Source organism: Thunnus thynnus, chromosome 1 (assembly GCF_963924715.1).
Source record: "Thunnus thynnus chromosome 1, fThuThy2.1, whole genome shotgun sequence".
NCBI classification, from domain to species: domain Eukaryota; kingdom Metazoa; phylum Chordata; class Actinopteri; order Scombriformes; family Scombridae; genus Thunnus; species Thunnus thynnus.
Window position 1 is genome coordinate 22,925,638 of NC_089517.1, and position 20,926 is coordinate 22,946,563.

Here is a 20,926-nt window from a genome sequence, read left to right on the forward strand (position 1 = left end):
ACAGACTTGAAAAATTGTGAACCTATATGCTGTAAAATACATTGCAAACCTGGTGGCAGGTACAGTATGAACAACAGCATCCTGCTGTGCACCCTGTAAGAGTTTGCATGACTGGTTAAACACAGCTTTAAAAACAACACCATCATCAGACAGTACATTAGGTTTTACTAAAGGGCATTCCCAAAAAAACAGTCGCAGTCTTATCCAACATGCAGCCTTCAACTTACAGTACTGTGCCCTTCTCACATTCTCACGCTGCCTCAAGGGTCCTCTCAGTCTGTCTCCCACATATGGAACAATGCAGTGCATTAAAATTCATACGCTTTTCATCTGGAGAGCAGACGTTCAGTATCTGTCCCTACCAGTTGTGCCCGTACTGGAATCCCAAACGCTTGCCTGACTGGCCGTCCTCCGCCCCCGCTCCTCTCCAGCTCCAAAGGACAGAGGACAGTGCCTTTTCCTCATAGAACTGTCGCTGCAGCACAGAGAAACTTTTGTTTTTTTTGGGAGGGAGTTAGGGGGGACAATCATGGACAATCATATTTTATTCAACAGTCTCAAGGCCCTTTCAGTTGACACAATGTCACCCACCCCATTCACACTGAATAGTTTGGTCATGACAGCATGGTGGGCGAGCATCACGACAAGTTTCTTGCTTTGCTGGTGTCTTCTTCCCCCTAAAGGATGTGAGCCAATATTAACTGCACACTCCAACAAGCAGGTGAAGTTTAACACTAACTGACCTTTTGGAGCTGAGCTGTAGGGTGGGGTGGGGGGGGGGGGGGGGCACACAACACTTTAGGGGACCCTTTTTGGATCCCTGTCACAATTTTTTCACGTCTAAACTGCATGGCTGATACCAGTAGTGAACCTCTTTATTGTTGTAAAATAGATGTAATGTAAAAGTGAGTAATGTAAACCAGGTAGTTGTAATCACAGTTTACTGGACTTCCCTGGGATGCAAGGACTCACTCATGAAGCTTTTGGAGGTGTTATGGTGTCTGTGACAAAACATGAATGTTTGAAACATGAAACAGAAGTACCAACTCTTAGGAGTGGTCAACACAGCCTGGGTGCTCCTCTAACCAAGGAAATTTCCATTAGTTCAGGTGAACCAAATCTTATGTGCCAAACAACCTTGGTACACAGTCACACTCTGTAACTTCTAAAATCCAACACAATCTTCCTGGTAAAGCCACTTGAGTTTACTGACATGTAGTTTGTGGTCAGTATAACCTGTTGTAGCATTTTCACTGTACTATCCAGCAACTTCATGATAAAGGAATTAAGTACTAATAAAGTACACATGTTCTTGGAGTCTGGTTAAATATTGCTGGTGATGATGTCATGTTTATAGTTTTGTTCCTGAGAGGTTTCAAGGGGAGCTGAATTGTGAAACTGTGTTATTTAAGTGCTGTTGATAAAAGTAATCTAATCTACATTATTTTTCATTTGTTTACTATTCCTCTAAATGAGGTGAGATCTGAAAGGAAAACTTGTGACTTAAAACTTGAATGCTACTACTGCACATACTCCCCAGATAATGTGCATGATGTTAAACCCTTCAGAGAAAACACAGCAAAAATCCAACATCTAATACATGCGAAACTTTATTAACAAACTGCATCTTTAAAGAACAAGATTCTTTTTTGATAGCATAAAATTGGTAAATGACGTATAAAGAGTCTGTTTTTTTGGAAAACAATGAAAAAGTGTCTTAGAAATTGTAATGAACAACATAATATTTACTTCTGTGAAAAATATAGATCTATTTGTCATAAAATGTGGGCTATGTTTGCAAAGGAGTATAAAGACAACTTTTATTTATTTAGCTTTACAAATTAAGGTAATATTTGATTAACAAAATTCATAAAAAGCAGTACTAGAACTGCACTGACTCCATCCAATCGCATCTCATAAGCAAAGGGGGTGTTTGAAGCACAAAAGTTGAACCACAATATAGATACAGTATATAGTTACCAAACTCCTCCTTTAAAGAGAATTGCTGCAACTCCCACCTCCCTGTTTTTTATACAAAATGTACATTATATATAAGTTGGTGCACCATTACAAAATGGATGTTTTACAAACAGTATATAACTACGGTTGTATATATATATATATATATATATATATATATATATATATATATATATATATATATATATATATTTATATATATTTATATATATTTATATATATATTTATATAAAATATATAGAGATTTTTTTTTAATTTTTATTTTTTACAATAAATCAACTTCTCTGTATTTGAGCCCGCTTATCAAATGATTGATGACAGCTTGTTATATCCGTAGGCAATCAGATTTCTGCATTTTGATTTGCTGTGCTCTACTTCCTATGCTGATTGCTTTCTATCTAGTGCATGCTCTCTGGTTATGATCTGTCATTTAACTAAAAAATTATTTAAAAAAAACAACAATATAAATCTATGAAAAAGGCCCATTAAAAGTGGGCTTGTAACTACAAAAACCTACACAGACTAGGAGAAGCCTCATGTGGAAAATGCTCCCATAAACAAAGTCCTTGTCCTCTGTTGATCACGTTACTGCTTTCTGCTGAAACGCAGTGATGCAGACTATAAACTTGACTGCTGTCCCCGTTCACCTGCTTCTGCTGCTTTTTAGGCCACAGCCCCTGAAAGTCTCTCATTCAAGTCAGCTGACAGGTCCCTGAATCAAATCTCTCTGTGGCTGGAAGGAGAGCCTCACTCCATCCTTCTTTGCTGCCATTTCATGCTGGGGCCATCCTTTTGTTTTAGGTGTTAGACTCAGATGTTTTAAAACCGAGCCTGTCAGGGCTGGATCATCCGCAGGCCTGCTGCACTTGATTTATTAGCTCCCCAAAGCGATCAAAGAGACCCTCTACCCAAGCTCCATTCTGCAGACACTTCTGTACAGTCTCCTCCTGCCCCAGGTCCCCGGCCTGCACCCGGAGAGACGCTATCTGGAGGGCACAAACAGGAGGATTATCATTATTATAGTTATAAAGCTCAATACAGCTGAACCAAAATAAAAAAAACATTTCTGACAATGTACAATGTCTCACCTCATCCTTACACATGAGGTATGTGTGGTACTTGTAATGCTGTAAAGAGTGGTACAGAGAAAACCACTGAGTTTTCTGCTGGTCCACTGTATACTCCTAGAAAAAGGAAAGAGCAAAGTCTTAAAACACTTTTTAACGACATGTGTTCAATAGTATAAAAGGATTGAGGGAGAAGCACAAATGGTGCCACTGTGCCCTCTGCTGGACAGACATCAAACACACAGAGGAGCCTTGAACAGTTAAAGTGGTGCTAAAATGCAAAATAAACTGAATGCATATTAATTGCACACTGTATGAACATCTTTGATGCTACATAAAATCAAAAAGGTATTTAAGAATAGGATTAGGATGTTTTGTACACGTTTTAGATGCTGTCTGTGGCTTTATTCACTAGTGGATCTTTCATATTTTTGTGCATATTAATAACGTCACGTGTATGAAGTTTAAAGGATATGTCCTTTCATTCTATTTAAAGATGTCTTTTTAAAAAAGGACCAGTGTGTCCGACTTAGTGGCATCTAGCAGTGAGGTTGCAGATTGCAACCAAATGTATAGCCCTCTCTCTCCTCTTCCAAGTGTGTAGGGGAACCTTCAGTGGCCACGGAACTCACAAAAGATGTGAAAGGTCCTCTCTAGAGCCAGTGTTTGGTTTGTCGGTTCTTGAGAGAAACATGGCGGTGCAACATGGCGGGCTCCATGGTAAAGGACCCACTCCCTTAGTAGATATAAAGGGCTCATTTTAAGCTAACAAAAACAACTATTCTTATTTTCATGGGATTATACACTAATTAAAGCCTACTTCTGAATATTATATTCCATTTCTGCCAAGTCCGTTCCACTAGATGCCACTTAATTCTACACACTGGACCTTTAACACCTGGCCATGGACATCAAGTGAAAACTAAATAAATAACAAAACAAATTTTTTTTTTTTTACCAAAACTAGTCTTACCTGTGGTACTTTGTTAGGCATCTTGTAGGGCTTCATGGTCTTCTTATTGTAGGCCTTCCCACTGAGTCGCACTTTAAAGGCCGGGGTTTCCCCATCTTTCTTCAGCTCAGTGACCACTGAGATCTCTGGGAAACTGTCTAAGGCCGTCTGAAGTCGAAGACAACATGAGAGTTACTTGGGTGCATACATCGAGTAGAGTACAGAGGAAATAATGACCATGAAACAAAATGACAACAAAATGTGTTAACTCAATATTGAAATAATCTCAACAACAAAATTGGCTTTCCCCACTTACAATTTGGACTTTTTTGTTATCAGCATTTAACGGGGGCATTTGAATCATAGAAAACTCTCAATTATCACATTGAAAAAAAAATCCTCTAATGCTTTTCCAGAGCACTCACAACAACCTATTAATACACAAGACAAACCCACCTTTAAGACCTGCCCAATGTGCAGTTTGTGAAGCAAACGTTTCCTGTTGTCAGTGATCATCCCATCCACTCTTTTCATATGTGGCAGCAGCAACTCATCTGAAACAATACATGTTAACAAGTCAGGCATAACTGGAACAGACTATCTGATGAACACCTTTGTTTTCATGTCATTCTATTCAGTATTTGCGCCTATTAAGAAACAATAAGAGCTGTTAAAAGTGAATTCACTCACCGTTTGCCCTCTCAAGTGCTGTCATCACATCTTCGTCTAAAGCAACGCTGATGAGCAGTTCCACAAAGCTCTTGAATGTCTCCTTCATAGTTCTTGTGTTGAGGAACCGTGAAGCAAATGGCACTGGAGGGTTTAACTCTAAGATCAAGAGAGCATCAAGAAGCAGAGTAGGAAAAGATTTAGGCAACATTCATGGAAAATTAACTTCCTAACTAGATTTAATGTCAAAAAAGTCAAAAAGCTTCTTCACCGTCATCTTCACCACCTTCTTCTGCAGATGATCCTGAGGCAGTAGGTGAAAACTCCTTCCATTTCCTCCTCTTCTTAGGAGGGGGCTCTGCCCTTGGCTTGGCTTGTTTGGGTCGAGGTTTCTGGTTTTGGGAGACTGACGAAGGGGCGGCTGTCAAGCCCAGCAAAGTTTTCACCTGAACACCCCTGGGTGGCAGAACAAAGAGTTACATCACTGAAGAGCCATGTTTTTCATTAAAAATAACTGACCTACATCAATCAATACTCTTAGCGCACCTTAGCGAGTTCATAGGCTTGCAGCGTGGCTTCCGACTACAAACTCGTACATACTCCCTTTTGTTAACCGTGTCCAAAAACTTCACATATACCCTCTGGTACATGGTCTTGGCATCACCAAAGTATCCAAGATACTACAAATACAAAGAAAACAAAATGTTAGCTATTGCAGAATAAACAAAAATGATTTGAATGATCAAATGCACATGGGTATAGGCATGTCTGCTTTTACTTACACTGTTAGTGGCTGAGAAGACTCGCTTTCCGTCTCTCAGCTCAGGCACAAATTTCTGCAGCAGAGCCTTCTGGACTTTCCAGATGGCTGGAGGCTCACTCCCGGATCTCATTGTCACCTGGACACATGACACAGTGCAGAACATGCCTCAGTATTCAGTAAATATGCAGTACAAGAAAATTCAGCAATACATGTTCAATGATGAATGTACAGAAGATCTCATATGACTATCCTTTCACAATTTTGAGTAGGGCACCTTACAGGAAAAGGGTCAGAGCAGGTTTGTTAAAATAAGGTCCACTTCACTCCCACAAGGTAATATAATTTAATTCTTACATGCCACATTCAACATGTATTACCACGCACCTTCATCCATACAACTTTTTCACCATTTCAGCCACTTAGATTAAACTCTGCTGAAAACTGAAATCTCCATTCACAAGCATTCACTTCCCGTCTTTGTTTTCCCAGGCTATACCTTCAATGTCTCGATGTCCTCGTTCCTCACAACAAACTCGTCTCTCTCCCGGTACATTCCCTCCCCTCCACTGTCTGACAGCTCTTCGTCAGTCAGTCCCTCGATGGCCACACTCATCAACTGCACAGCCAACTGGCTTGGTGGGGTCTCTTTGGACTCAAACACAGCTCCTCCTGAGATGGTGTTTGTTGTCTGTGCAGGAGTGGCTGTCTGTGGCAAACACGTCTCGGTGATAGTGAGTGTCACAGTGGGAGGTTGGTCTGGTTTTATCATCAGACTAGGGATTTGGTTATCTGCAGAAGGGTTATGAATATAGTAGTACAACATTATATAAAATACATACAATCAAAAAAAACAATCAATAGATAAAATAAATTGACAAAGCTATTCTTAGGTACAGTGTTATTACCTGTTCTGGGCTTCCGATCTGAAGATTCATCCAGAGCAGAGAGTGCTGAGCTGATGCTGTTCCTCAGAGCCTGGTTCTTCCCAGTGTTCTCCTCTTCATCCGAGCTGAATGATGGCAGCGTCTCCAAGTTCTTTTGCAGATCTTCATCCAGACGTTTCTGCTGAGAGCTTGCTACTTGACTCTCCTGGGGAATCAAAGAACCTGGCAGAGTCTGAAGTTTGGGAGGTAAAGCAGGCAAAGTACACAGCGGTGGTTTGGATGAGGTGCAGGGCTTTCTGGGGCGACTTATAGTCCGTGTGGGACTTGGAGCATACTGTTGTTTGGGGCCAGATTTGATAAAGTCTAGGAAGGAGCCAATAAAACCAGTTTTGACCTCTGGTTGTTTCTCTTCCACTTCACGGATCTTCTGTCTGATTCTCTCCTGCTGTGGACAACCATCATATCCACCGTGTGAGGAAGATGGTGAGCTGACGTCACTACCCCTGGAGTTTTGCCGCTTTGCCTGCCCACTGCGCTTGGCTGGTTTTGCCTGTCCACTATCCTCCTCAGGACCACCTGACTTGGTCAAGGACTTTGAGCGAACCTTCTTTTTGGGAAAGTCCTCAATGCCTGGGCATTCCATGAGACCATCCTCTGTTTTAATACACTTTGCATTCCCTTTGTGTCTGTTCTGAAGGCCTGAGGGGTCATACACCCGTCCGGCTAAGTGATAGTCATTTTCAGAGCTCCCACCATCTCCATTCGTGTCAAGATCAGAACCGTTGTTATGGTGAACCGACTGTCCCTGACAGTCTGTGGCAATCTGAGCTCCATTTAGTGTCATGCTCATTGTGTGCGAGTTAGTGTTTGTGATGATTGGCTGTTGTGCTGTGGAGAAACTAGGTGACATGTGCCGTATATCCACAGTCTGAAAGTGACCCTTAGAATCAACGGGGCTTGCCATCACTGCCATTTCAGCCTCAGTAGAGGATGTAGCTTTGACAAAGTCTTGTGGTGTGACGCCACAGGCAGCTACTGTGGCAGCCAGGATGTCATCAACATTTGATAAAATGTTTCTGTCATCTGCAAGCAGCATAGAGTCGGGGAAGCAAATAGAGTTGAGAGCAAAGTGGTTCTTAGCATCATTTGACTGTTGATTTGCCGACTGGCTGTAGTGGTGTTTTGAGGAATCAGGGCATCCTGAGCTCTGTTCAGACACTACTGTGCCCTGCTGACTCTGGGTTTCACTGACACCAGGACCCAGCAGTTCTCGATCCATGTGAAGATACTGGACATGAACGGGGCCCAAACCTTGGCCTTGTTGGATACCTTGCACTGACACCAACTTTGAAGGAGTTTGACCATGGGGGACAAGGGGCTGTTGGAGCAGAATCATCTGGTTGGGTTCAAGGAGAACCTGAGTGCTAGGGACGGTGATAAACTGGGTGTGGGCTGCTGGGGTCTGGCTCTGGGACTGACTATGGTTCTGGTGGTTTTGTTGATGTGGTTCAGGAGATTTGATTTGAAGAGGGTGCTGCTTGAGCTGTTCTGAGCTCAGGAGTACATGTGAAGATATAATACTGGAGTTTGTAGTTTTTGTGTTAGCATTTTCCTGACCGTTGGCACTGCTTAGGTGAGTGTGCTGTTGGCTCAGAGAGCCCATCCCTTCATCCTTAACCTGTGCTGTGTTTGTATGACTAAGTCCCATAAGCTGGTCATCAGAACGTGAATTGCTTCTGATGACGCTTTGTGTTTTGTGGTGGTCATCCATTTTTGAAACAACATAGATGACATTGTTGTGAGCAGCCATAGTGCCATCTGCAGCAGAGGCCTCCATGGATGCCTGTTGGAGAGCCTGTAGGTCCTGGATAGGAAGCTCTTCAAGTTTCTGTTTGCCATATGTTGGCTTTATGTCCTGTACTGAGGATCTGATGTTATTTTCTAAGGCTTGAGCAGTTGAAGAGTAGGTAGGCAATGGTGCAGACAAAACATATTTATGGGACTGTGTCTGCTGTTGGGACAAGGTGTCATGTGTTTTACCTCCCACTGAGCCCTGCATCAGGGTGTAGTCCTGTGTAGAATTTGATGTGGGCAGACTCCGCACACATGTGGGTGGGTAAGAGGAGTTAAGGGATTGGTTAAGGGATTGTCCTGTGGCATAGCTCTGAGACTGAGTCACTGAAGCTTGCCCCTGTGACTGAGATGTATAAATCACATTTGGGGCACCCTGAGAATGGGATGAGGGGTAGCTCTCAGAGAGATTCCCCTGACACAAGCCCTGGACTTGGGCTCCATACTGGACCTCCTGCTCCTGGCTCAGGCCAGGACTGGAGGAGTAAACAAGAGTCTGACTCACAGATGACACATTGCCAGATGGACTGGAGAGGGAAGGCAGAGTCTTGTAAAGGGAGGACAGTTTGTCTGAGGTGGAATGGGAGGGCTGTGACTGGGTATGGGGCGTGATATAGGTTTGAGACAGACTGCTGGACATGAGGCTGGACAGTTGCACTGACTGCTGATTGGCAATCACAGAGTTCTGCTTCTGCCCTGGAGAGGAATAACGCTCAGGAGACCCTGCTGTCAGGTTCTGAGAGTGGCTGTGACTCTCTTCGCCCCCAGCAGGGTGTGGAGCTAGTTTGGAAGAGCAGTCTTTAGCCTTCGGCACTGAAGTGGACGAATAAGCTTGAGTTACTGAGTCTGTTTTGGGTTGTGGGGCACCATTGACCCCTTGAGAGGAATCTGCTCCTGTGGAAGGGCTGCAGGACGCAGAGGTCTGACGGGATGGGTCCTGCTGGTAGGTCACATCCGGTTCACTGCCAGAACCAAAGTACCCCTGTAACGAGTGCTCTGAATTGGGCAATTGCTCTGAGGCCGTGTGGCTGCTGGAAGGCCTCTGGTGGTGTTTGATCACACTACATTCGCGCTGAAGTGCTCTCTCAATAGAGCCTGAGAAAACTGTGGCCCCATATGTTTGCGGGGCACTATGAGGAGCAGACAGGGCAGATGGTAGAAGGCTGAACTGTGGCTGTAGGAGGTGGGGGGCTGACTCCTGGGCTGAGCGGTATGTGGAGGACTGGACAGGCAGAGCCGAGCCCAAACCGGGGGCAGAGAGATGGTTGAAGGCCAGGGCAGTGGGAAGCACAGTCTGGCTTGATTTGAGATGGAGGAGGGGGTCATGGTGAGAGAACAGGCCATTAGTGGAAGTGCTGAAGGCAGGGTCCTGGAGAGCCAGGGAAGGGTTGGTAGAGTAACTCCTGGAAGGGTAGGCACCAGTGTGCTGATAAGATGACAGAGCAGCAGGAGAGGGGAAAGTGGCAGTAGAAGGCAGGGCACCAGTCAAATACAGCTCTGTGGTGGAGGAGTTGGTACCTGTATTGCACAGAATAGAAAATATAAGGACAGGGAAGATAACATGAAGGGATATAATCCAAGCTAAATTTAGCAAAACCTGTATACACAATTGACAAAAGACTGACATCACCAACTGACTTAATTTTACGCTAAGCGCTAATTGCTTCAGTACTTTAGAATATTTAAACAATCTTTCAGCCGATCACATAACGCAGTCTCCTGTTCCTTGACAGTTTTTTAAAGAATGTATAGTCCATCTACTATCAGAGGTAATACGTAAAATTATCCTGATATCGATTTGTTCATAAATCACCAGATCTAGTACACAATGGTATTCTGCACTTCGTATAACGTAATTTCAGTTGTTGATAAGATTCTTGATTGAGCTGTATTGGTGAATATGTTCCACAATCAAGGAATGGATGACTTCTCACCAGCAGGCCATGATGGAGGTCTAAAAGGAGGAAGCAGTGAGGCACTAACAGGACCAGCCTGAAGGCTTCTCGACTCCATGGCTGACAGGAAGCTCATGATTGAGGTCTCAGAAGTATTACTGCTTGTGTCAAGTGCTCCTGGCAGTCCAAAGAGGAAAAAGAGGATAATTACAAAAACGGACAATGTTAATGACTTTTTTTGGACACAATGATGCAAACAGAAACTCATGCGCCAGTTAAAAAAGAGAGAGACAAGAGCCTTTAAAAGGGTTGGTTTACCCAAATCACAACAAAAACATTTCTCATCTACTCCTTGTGGTATCTAGTCCTGCAGTAGCTTCGCATGTTTTCCTTTATTCTAAAAGTGGACAGGTGAAAAGGAAAGAGGGGAGAGAGAAGAGGGAAGACATGCACCACCAGCACGATCTGGAGGCAGTGTCTAATGGAGAAATAGTTGCAGTTAAAAAAACGGTCCACAGTAAGGTCTGTGGATTATCCAGAGAAACCAGGATGCGAAAGACACATTACTAATGAGTTGGTCAAATGTAATTTTGTCCATTCACCTCCCCCATTTTTAGTTGTGACACAAGCTCTATAAGCAAATATCCCCAAACCTCACCACATAAAATGAAGATAATCTGCATGACTAGATACCACTAGGAATGAATAACATAGTAAAATTTTGACCTTTAAAGCAACGTGTATAGCATTCATAACTCACCTGCTGCAGCAGGAAGGTGTGATGTAGTGTAGGTGGGCAGCTGGTGTGTGGAAGTGTAGCTCTGCCGCTGGAGGAGCTCTGCATCAAGGTGTGCTGCACCATAACTGGGACTACATGAACACACAAAAACATACATGACAACTCTCATCTTCACAAACAGCAGGGAAGCACCCAACTAGATACGACTCAAGCAAATGACTTCTCTTGACACACAGAAAGTTTGTTTTAAAGTATTCATCCTGTAATGTCTTGGCTGTCTACTCAGTGACAAACTCGTTCACTGCCTGCAGTATGCCACACCCTATTTACACAAAATGCAATAGCAGCTCAAAATCAATAACCCTGCATGTGCGCAATGTTACAGTCTACATTACCAAATGTCCAAAAACATTTTTTTGTTATTTCTCTAGTATTGCAAGTACTTACACTGGCATTGACCTGGCACACAAGAAAGTGAGTCATAAAAGTAATTCATTTATTAAAAAAGAATGAATGACACCTTTCAAAACAAGATATCAGTTTGTCCAGAAAAGAATAACCTGTTCGCCCAATGACGCTAATAAAAACCAGAAAACCATGAACATGAGTGGGATAACTAGTAGCCTTGTGTCAGCAAACCTTTGACTATGGCATATTGGTTTGTTGTTCATAGTTGTTACTTATAAAAATCTGACAGGCTGTTAAAACTGTAAAAGTGGTTTGTGAATTGTATAATTCACTGGTAATACTAGGCTCTACTTGGTATAAGGTGCTGTTATAGTGTCTGCATGGGAAAATTTGGAAAGAAAAATACAAAAAGTGAATAGCAAATAATGATAATGCTGATTTTTAATATCTAACTGATGACAGTATATTCCTAGGAAACAGGAGTAAAGTCAGAGGTAATCAGATACAGGCCAGCCTGCTCCAGTCCAAAGTGTTCCCTTCTAGCCAGAAGTTAAAACATCTGTGGGTGGAGAACACAGAGCTGAAAAGGAGTCATCTGCCTCCTTTTCAGATCCCTTCAACACACACCAGCTATTACATAAACTCCTTGCTGTTGATTGACTATGAAGCACAAAATCTGATTACCATGGGCCAAAGTTACAGTATAACCGAGGCCAATCATTTTAACTAATAGTTACAATAACAAGGTTGTTTTCAGAAAACACAAATAAGTATTTACATAGTCCCTGCGGTTACTTAATCGCTCATATATACTAGTGAGTGGAGCAATTTTCTTTCGAATTGTTAGAGTGAAATTCCATCAAAATAATGGTGCTGCATTCCCTGATGTTTTATCACAGTGAAATGTAATGTTGCATGTTCCAGTTTGGACGGCAACACCTCGTACATGATGAGGAATGTCATCATGTGAAGGGGAGGAATCCCATTTGCGATGACAAGAGAAGTAGGGCTGCAAGCCATGATTTTTTTTTTTAACTATGAAACAGTAATCTATTCACTTTTTTGATTAGCTCATCGTGTTTGTAAACAATAATAATTGTGTCTACTCAAATGTCACAAACTACAACATATTTTGGTCATGGTGATATGACACAAGGAGCTAATCTTTTCAGAGCTCAGAGCTCATTTCAGAGCCTACAATCACCAAATTGGTTGTATTTTTACTTGATTAATCCTTTTAATCAATACTGCAACTGTTTCATCAGTCAAATTATGTGCAACATCCTGCTCAACCTGCTCCAGCTTTTGTATTTGTATTAAAAGGGAGGCCTAAGACAAATTAATTGAAAATACTTTATGGCTGTACAGGGTTGTAAGAATGACAGCATGTTGCTCAGTCTTCACAACAACTACTTCTTTTGTGTTGCTTGTTGGCAAAATATGACCTATTTGTAACAAATACTACATTGTAATCATTAAGTATGGTTATTATTGATGACAATGCTATAATAACAGTCTTGGCTTTGAATAAGTTAGATAACCTAGAGGCTAACAACTTGTGGCAAGTTTGTGAGCTCAACCTATCTATTGTGCACAGTGTAAAGTAGTAGCTAAGTTAAAATAATCATATAATGTTTTAAATCATGGCACAAATGTTTCAAAACCTCGACACGTTGCATATTAGCTCGTTGGTAACAACACTAATAGCTAAGTTATGCACCACTAACTTAATTGAAGTGCCATAACTGACACGTTAGCGTCGGTAACTTAGCTACCTATGTTGTTTTGGCTCACGGCGAGCATCTGTGGCTCAGGAAAACTGAGCGATAAGCGCTGGTTTTTAACTTAGCAGTTAAGTGCCTAGCATGGCCAACTTATGACGGAGATGTATAAATAATAATTCTCGTGTTTAGATTGTACAAACCCTCTCCATGGCCATGCTGAGGAGACGGTGTGCTAGCGAAAACTAGCAAGGTGGGAGACGGTAAGTTAACAAACAGCTAAGAAGACACTGACAAGTCAAAGCCTCTGACAAAACTCCCACTGAATTTCTGTATTCCCTTAATTTCTCCAGTGTCCTCGACGACAAGGGCCTCTGCACTTTTTCCATGAGCAAAACTAGGCCCTCCATCACCGCAATTTCCTTCGGAAGGTGACCCGCCCTCTCCTTCATCTTTTACCTTGGCTTGATACTAGCTGTGCTGCGGTCATAGGCCCAAGAAGCTACGGTCTGTGCTGGTGGAGCCAGCGCGTCCGCAAAGCTGGAGGTCGGGTAGTTCCTGTCCATCATCCGGTCAAAGATTCACTTCCCCGACGGAGCTTCGTGGAGCAGGGGACACACATCGTAGCAGCCCCGGGTCCGACCCACCGACCGACCAGTTGAATCTGGTCAGCGCAATGCACGGTCCGCAAAACCGCCGTGAAGCCGTGCTATACCCTGGATAAAAGTGTGCCTTTTACCTTCTGGGTTGATTTGTTTAATTTTGGTTCATCTCCCGTCATGGAGAGCCGTGCAAGCCCTGCATGGCTTCACGTACCCATGTTAGTTCATTTCCCAGGATGCACCGCAGACTTTGGCTGGAAGTTTTGTAGTTTTCCTTCATCTATTTGCCTTCTACCTGCATGGAGCTTGAGATCATGCAGATCATGGAAGGCAAAAATACACACAGTTTTAAAATTTGTTTAATGTGGAAATGGAAGCCCCAGATCCCTATTGAATTAACTGGAATGATTAGAATAATGCCCAGATCTAAGATACTTTTGTGCATAAATGTAATAAATTCAAAAATACTAATTAATGAGTTAAGTCGTCTTGGTTTTCAAACAGTACATTCATTTTTCTATAAATCTAAACGCTGAGAAAATTATTATAGAATCTTAATATGTGCTAATCCTGGTCTGAAACTGCTGACTTTTTTTTCTGTGCACCTCATGATGTGTACTTTGTGTATGTGTTGTGCAAGGGATTTTACTTCAATAAAGATGAAGGAGAAAAGAACATAATACTGATTCTCTATATTTCTGTCACTGGTTAGGACACTTCTGGACCCAAAATATTACATAGTCCTGCATGAAAATTGTGCCATTTTAGTGGATACGTATACAAGGTTGTATGTCTGTCAGTTCCACACAGTGGCATTTTTTTTAAAAAATTAATTTGCTGGTTGAACCAATTTTAAAATAAGTTAATATCATGTGGAAACTGTAACACAACCTGCAGCCAATTCATATAGTCTTCAGTCTTTTTAACTTCACCTTTACATACTTTACTGCATTTTTTACATACAACAGCTCTGTTCAAATCTGATAAGAACCTACCCATCAGCCAAGTTTCCTACGTTAGGACAGTGACAGATGGTCGTTTTGGTCTACAATCTTAACACTTTGTAAAATGTAAAATACAGTGGTATTAAAGCAATGTCCTAGTTTGAGCATGTCTTTCACAGTTGAAGAGCAGTTAAAGAATATATGATATGGCTTACAGAACCCTAAAGGGTGATCATATTCCCACTTAATTTCAAAGTGAGAATGAGTATACAGAGCCACTTGAACAGCTCGTCACCTCTCTCTCTCTCTCTCACACACCCACTGAGTTGTGTTACCATCATTTCAGAGGACATTACATTGACCTATATTCATTTCATGGAGGCTTAACCCTAACCGTAACCATGCTTGCCTAACCCTAAACTTACCTTAACTTTAAACCAAGTATTTAACATAAAGTTAATGATTTACATTATGGGGACTAGCTTTTTGTCCCCAAAAGGAAGGCAGGTCCCCACAATGTGACTGTGAAAACAGATGTATGTCCCCACAACATGAGGAATACCTTGTCCACACACACATGCAAATGAAGAATGAGACAAAAAAATAATTAAAATATAAATTTTATTTAAAACATCTATAAATGATTTTTTACTTTAAGTGGTTATGCTTTGGATCAGTAGTTATGCTTTGGATCAGCTTCAGCAAACTTAATATTCAATAAATTCTCAAAATGTCATGATGAAATTTTACATTGTATAATGCATTCAAACTTATCTGTTTTGTACATGCTGGATAATGTTTTGCTGCATCCTCTTAAACTTTTCATATATTTTCTAGCCATCATCTCCATTATAAGTTCCCTCTATAAATCTGAAATCCTGTTTTGTGTACATGTAAAATGTTGTAAAACTGCCTCTGAAGAGCTTTCGCCTCCATCTGTTTACATTTAATAGTTAACAACAGTGTAGATATCGACAGTAAAAATGAGTTCATATGAGAAGAGCATTCTCATTAGTTGCTGATTCACACATACATTTTATGACACACAAAAACGTAAAGCAGCAAGAAAATTTAAAAAATAATAATAATATTAAAAGATGAAGCTATACAGCTGAAGGTAAACAAAGAACACTTGTATTACCCTTAAAAGCATTTTCTTTATGACAATAATTACCATTGTGCCAATAAAGGTAGTTTTGCTGGTACAATGTTTTCCTTCTGGGAGAGACAGGAAGTCGCATGTGTACACAAATCAGTCCACCTCTCTTCAATTACCATTAATACTTATTGTGTAATAAAATAGATTCTTGCACTCAGTCGTTGTATACATGCCGCCTCTACAGCAACTCTAAAATATTAAAGATTCTTCATTTTCATTTTGATAAAAAGCTTAGTCAGTATGGGGTTTGGGTTATATTACAAAGCATAATCACACCTGAGAACATAGTTAGTATAGGCTACTGCAAAACTACATTTTGGCACTAGCAGATCAATAGGGGGAAGCCAGAAATTTACAAGAATATCCTTTTAGGGAAGAGCCAAAGGTAATCCAACACACCATAACAGATTAAAAATGCACAAGTGGCTCATTTAGAACAATAAACAAAAGGAATAAGGCAGTGTTTTAAATCCTGTGATAATGAAAAAACAGGTATACCATGTAAAGTAGAGCCGCAGAGTGTAAATGTAAATTCTCTGCTTTATGTTGACAGACATGGAGATATGTTGTCTCGAAGACACTACCGCCGAATACTTCCAGGTCGTGAACTAATGAGAAAATAAAATATAGGAAAAGTTGTTATAATAACCGATGTGAATGATCTGTCTGTGACTGCATTATGGATTGAGTATGTGTACAAGGAAGAATCTGAAAAGTGAGGCATGGCATAAATGCAAATACAAATACATATGTAAATACCCGGGATAGGGAGGAGGTGGGGCATCATGCTGTCCACTTCTTGTGATTGCCTGATCGTAGGAGGGCAGCCCCGGGGGGTCTATTTCCTCCATATGGGGTGGGAGCACAGGCTGTAGGGACACTTCCTCTAGCCGTCGCATAATCAGAGAAGCATTACTCCTCCTGGGACGTGCCCGGATGGAACTGTGGGAGGCGTGTAGACAATGTAGATATCGAAAGTAAAAATGAGTATATGACATGTAAATCACTTGTGACCTATTTAATATGTTCAAGTATCTACGTCAAGGTTAAAGTCAACTTTATTCTTCTTAGGCAACTGCTGGTGCTTCATAGGTATGGAGTGTAAATAAGATAATGGATAAGAGCAGCAATACACTTAGAAATAATACAGGTTTCATTACACGTGTTGCAAAAAAAGGTGTTCAAGTTGTCAGTTTGTTTAGTTAAGTATTAGGGTCCATAGTGCAAAATGGATGAACTAGTGTCTGAATTGGTCACTTTAAAACAACATTATGTAGGGATACTGTAAGTACAATGGATAGCAATAAAGACTCTCCCACTCACCTGCCACGACTCAAGTCATCCTTACATCTGCCTTGACAGAAATACCAGAGCAGGAGGCTGGCAATAACTATGGCCACTCCAGCAGCAATCAACCCCACCAAAAGAGATGTGACGTCAACTCGTGAGGGACGTTTGTTCTTCTCTGTGGATCATCACAGACCACAGAGAGTAAAACTGGACAATGTCGAGAGTTGTACTACATAAGAGTTATCCATGAATATCACAGGGCGTTTGCTCTTTTTCATCCAATATTATTTATTTGGCTTCAGAGCAGAACTGGCGCGTGGTTTGGTGCTTTACTGTAGGTCCAGCACAGTATGGATGCAGGTAATAGATCAAAACCAAATCCATCACCGCAAATGCAAAACAGATCAGAATTCAACACTCAATGTACGTCCCACAATTTGAATTTAAGCAACTCCTTGAATTGTAGACCAAGCAATAATTTTCAAAGCTACTGTGTGCTGTTGAACAAGTGGTGAAACAGGCTTTGAAAGCACCAGCAACATATTTGTCACTAGTGCAGGTGGCCCAAGGCACAAGTTTTAGTTTTCTGAAACAATACATAAACTAAAGGACATTCAATTTAATATCTATGAATGTTGATTTTAATTTTTTTAAATATGCTTATAAATTGAGGTTCCCTCTCTCTTACCTGCAATGTAAGTCTTCCAAAAAGCATCCTGCAAAACAAAACATCATCAGTATGGTGAGTTGTGCTGTAAGGCCTCTCTCTATATGCTCATAAAATGACATCAGTGAGTAGCCCCACTGAACAGCATCACTTAACTGTAGCTGGAGTGTTTTCAAAGACTTCCCTTGCTTCCTCGTAATTGCAGACTTCTTCAATACATTCCCTTTCCAGATTTCCAGGAACGAAAATCTCAAAGTCGAACCGGTTGAACAGCAGGTGGCGACCCAAGAACGAATTTGCGTCCCCCTCGTCCACAAATACTACGACAGTGTCCAAACAGATTCAGTAAATAAAAAAGAGGAAACTGATAGATGTGGGTGTAAAAACCAAAAAACTGGCATTCTCTCACCTTCCTCATCTTGGGATCCTTCATGTTTGGAGAGTAACCTTCTCGTACAGAACAGATCTCCACAGGACAGGAGTAGAAGGAGTATGAACAGATTTAACAGCATGGTCATACGTGCACCTGCGCACGAGCAGCGTGTGGAGCGTTAATTGGCGTCTCAAAGAGGGCAGAGTGTCATTAACAACGCCCAGCTTCTTCACACCACCACTTGTACACTTTTCATTACCCGAACAGCTCTAAAATACCTGTCGTTTACATTACCTATAATGAAAGCTGGCACATATTGAAGAACAACACCATCAAAGTGAAACTTATCTAAGGTGCTGTACGTGTCCCAACTTTCGACGCTGGTAAGCTGAATCAGGAAACGTTCAACGAGAGCCACAAAAACAGCTGTATTTTGAGATTTTCTCTGGAGAAGTTTAAAAAAATACAGTAAACTATAGCAATAGTAGTTCCTGGAAGTCCTTTCCGGTCGGTTAAAAAAAGGTTTTGTTTACTCCCCGCAGCTGTGGCCTCAGCATTCCTAAACTACCTGCGCAGACTCGACCAATCGATCACTTTACCTGGATAATGTGATAAGTTATGTAAATGTGAATGGGCGCTAGGTGGCAGCTGAAACCACAAAAGCGAAAGTAAATTCAGGCAAGTCTTGTCACACCAAAGTAAATGAGATTACACATGCATCATCTGACTTTCTGAGTCAGATACTGAAACTGTACTCCACCCAAAGCGAAATGATTTTTCAGGGCAGGTTTGTTGTGTGTATTTCAACTTATTTAATAATAATTCAACAAATATATAAAATGTAAATGTAAGGAAATTAATGCCTTTCTCCTCTAAGGACAAAACAAATACAGTAGTCCTACAAAAAATAGAATAATTGTTACACCAAAGGCTTCTACACACACTAGTTCAAACTATACATCCATTGTATGACCTTAATGCTTTAGTATTTACATGGTATTAAACAATAAACACATCTTTCAACAGGTAATGCTAACTTTAAAAAGGACCACCATTAAATACATGTAGTCAGCTCCTTAATTCTATTTAATGTAGGTGACATACATTTCATCTATTTTAGACACAAACATAATGGTTTAGGATTTGTGTCATGTAACCTCTGGCTGATCTTGTCTAATAAGATTTACTGGAATTTAAAAGGCTATCTTCCTTTAATGACCCTTTAAATGTCAAATTTTTGCCTAACATCTGCTTTAGTCTCAATCTCTTTGTTGTGTTTACCTTCACCTCTAATGGGTGGGCTCAAATTACTGTTGTAACAGTATCTTTTAAGATCTGCGCATCAGGAATCTTTTAAAAGTACTAAACCTCCTTTCTCAGTTGCTTGGGAGCTGGTGACTACACCACTATGCACGGGCCTTGTATGGGAAAAAAAGTTCTGTAGTAGGCTTCAGAGTCATTTCGAGAGACAAGAGGCATCTTTCGTAAATTATACTTAGTGTGTCTTTTTCCACCACAAAAATGGTGACTATAGCAACTTTACAGACACCACAAACAGCAAAACATGCAGCAACAGATTGAAGATAAACTTTCCCATTCTGCCAGCCGTTCATAATAGTGTTTATATTTCACACTCTTCATGTAAATAGACATATCTGCCTCTAAGCCTCTGGGCCTCTTGGCCAGTGTTTACGTAAAGCAGAGATAGGATGCAATTGAACATTATCTAGCTGACTACTGGATGGTGCTAATTGAAGGGCAGTGAGAACCCCTCTCTTGTACTTGGCTAGGTGTCTGGATACTGTCGAGTCCTTAGATTTATCCAGAGGAATGTTGATACAAAGAAAAGGGGTGAAGAAAATGCGAAATTCCAGACTTTATCTAGTGTGTGATGTCAAATGATATTGCGTTCATACACCACACACTATAATATCCAAGTTAAAATGATTAATAGAGTCTCACTCCTGGGGAATTCATTAGCTCACACAGTGAAGTTTGTGTTCAAGCGCAGTGAATCGTGACTGATAACCTGAGCTGCGTGTGCAAAGGGGGCCAGCTAAGCAGCTCAGCTTCTAAATGGAATATCAACTCATTTGTTTTTCACCACTGAACAATGCAGAACTACCTCTATCTGACTATGATAAGAAGGGGTCATGATGCTTGCTTCAGATAAACCAGCCAAAGCACACAGTATTTACATCTGGCACATCTCACATGACGGACCATCCACAAAACAGTTACTTAAATCTAGTGAGACAAATTAGAGACAAGGAGAGAGAGAGAGAGAGGGAGAGAGAGAAGGATCACTGTCCAGAAAGAGGAAAGTAGCTGAAAAAAGGAGCCCATGTTGAAAGATTGTAACCAAGATATACGGCTTTGCAAACATTCTGCAAAGCTTTGGTCACATTTGTTTCTATCTGCACTACCCTCCACCTTGCGGGTGGCTGTGATGAGGTTGTGCTCTTGAGAATGTGTTTTGTGATTTACTCCCCCTGATAAGAGCTGGAGATGCTGCTCCCAGTGGACAACTGGACAGAAGTGAGTAGTGAGCCTCTGCAGACTTCTGGTATGATAGGAAAAAGAGCACACCGTAACAGTAAATGTATACCCCAAATGCCCATTTTATCAGAGTAATAATATTTTAATAGCAGGGCTGAATTGGCCAGATTATAACTTTATTCAGTACAGAATGAGGAGTGGCACACCACTAAAAAATTAAACAGCTGCAGCTTTGTTGGTTTAAAAAAAAAAAAGCGCCATGGATGTGGGTTGGGGTAGGGATTCAAAGAGTGCAATGTCAGTAGTCTGCACTTTGTCAGTTTGTGCTGATTTCATCACAGCCCCAGAGGGAAGAGAACTCCAACAGACCCCTTTTACATCTAATGCCTGGCCCATATATCATTAGAGTTCACATCCTAATGCTCTGGACCTGTGCCTGAGAACAGATTTCTGTAACAGGTCT

At 41.3% G+C, this 20,926-nt stretch overlaps 2 protein-coding genes across 2 annotated transcripts; both read right to left on the reverse strand.

The window, feature by feature from the left end:
* Positions 1 to 1,592: 1,592 nt before the first annotated feature.
* On the reverse strand, positions 1,593 to 13,829 carry qser1 (glutamine and serine rich 1). Its single transcript, XM_067591222.1, has 13 exons — positions 13,389 to 13,829; positions 10,822 to 10,931; positions 10,101 to 10,238; positions 6,337 to 9,684; positions 5,928 to 6,220; positions 5,451 to 5,567; positions 5,215 to 5,348; positions 4,940 to 5,124; positions 4,690 to 4,827; positions 4,456 to 4,553; positions 4,021 to 4,167; positions 3,069 to 3,164; positions 1,593 to 2,966 (listed from the first exon to the last, which is right to left on the reverse strand). The coding sequence occupies exons 1-13, from the start codon at positions 13,496 to 13,498 to the stop codon at positions 2,826 to 2,828; spliced, it is 5,055 nt and encodes a 1,684-aa protein (XP_067447323.1). The 5' UTR covers positions 13,499 to 13,829; the 3' UTR covers positions 1,593 to 2,825.
* Positions 13,830 to 15,077: 1,248 nt separating this feature from the next.
* prrg4 (proline rich Gla (G-carboxyglutamic acid) 4 (transmembrane)) lies at positions 15,078 to 18,561 on the reverse strand. Its single transcript, XM_067591269.1, has 6 exons — positions 18,001 to 18,561; positions 17,748 to 17,911; positions 17,613 to 17,640; positions 16,958 to 17,099; positions 16,394 to 16,576; positions 15,078 to 16,242 (listed from the first exon to the last, which is right to left on the reverse strand). Exons 1-6 carry the CDS (start codon positions 18,107 to 18,109, stop codon positions 16,215 to 16,217), a joined length of 654 nt encoding a protein of 217 aa, XP_067447370.1. The 5' UTR covers positions 18,110 to 18,561; the 3' UTR covers positions 15,078 to 16,214.
* Between the last annotated feature and the right edge of the window lie 2,365 nt (positions 18,562 to 20,926).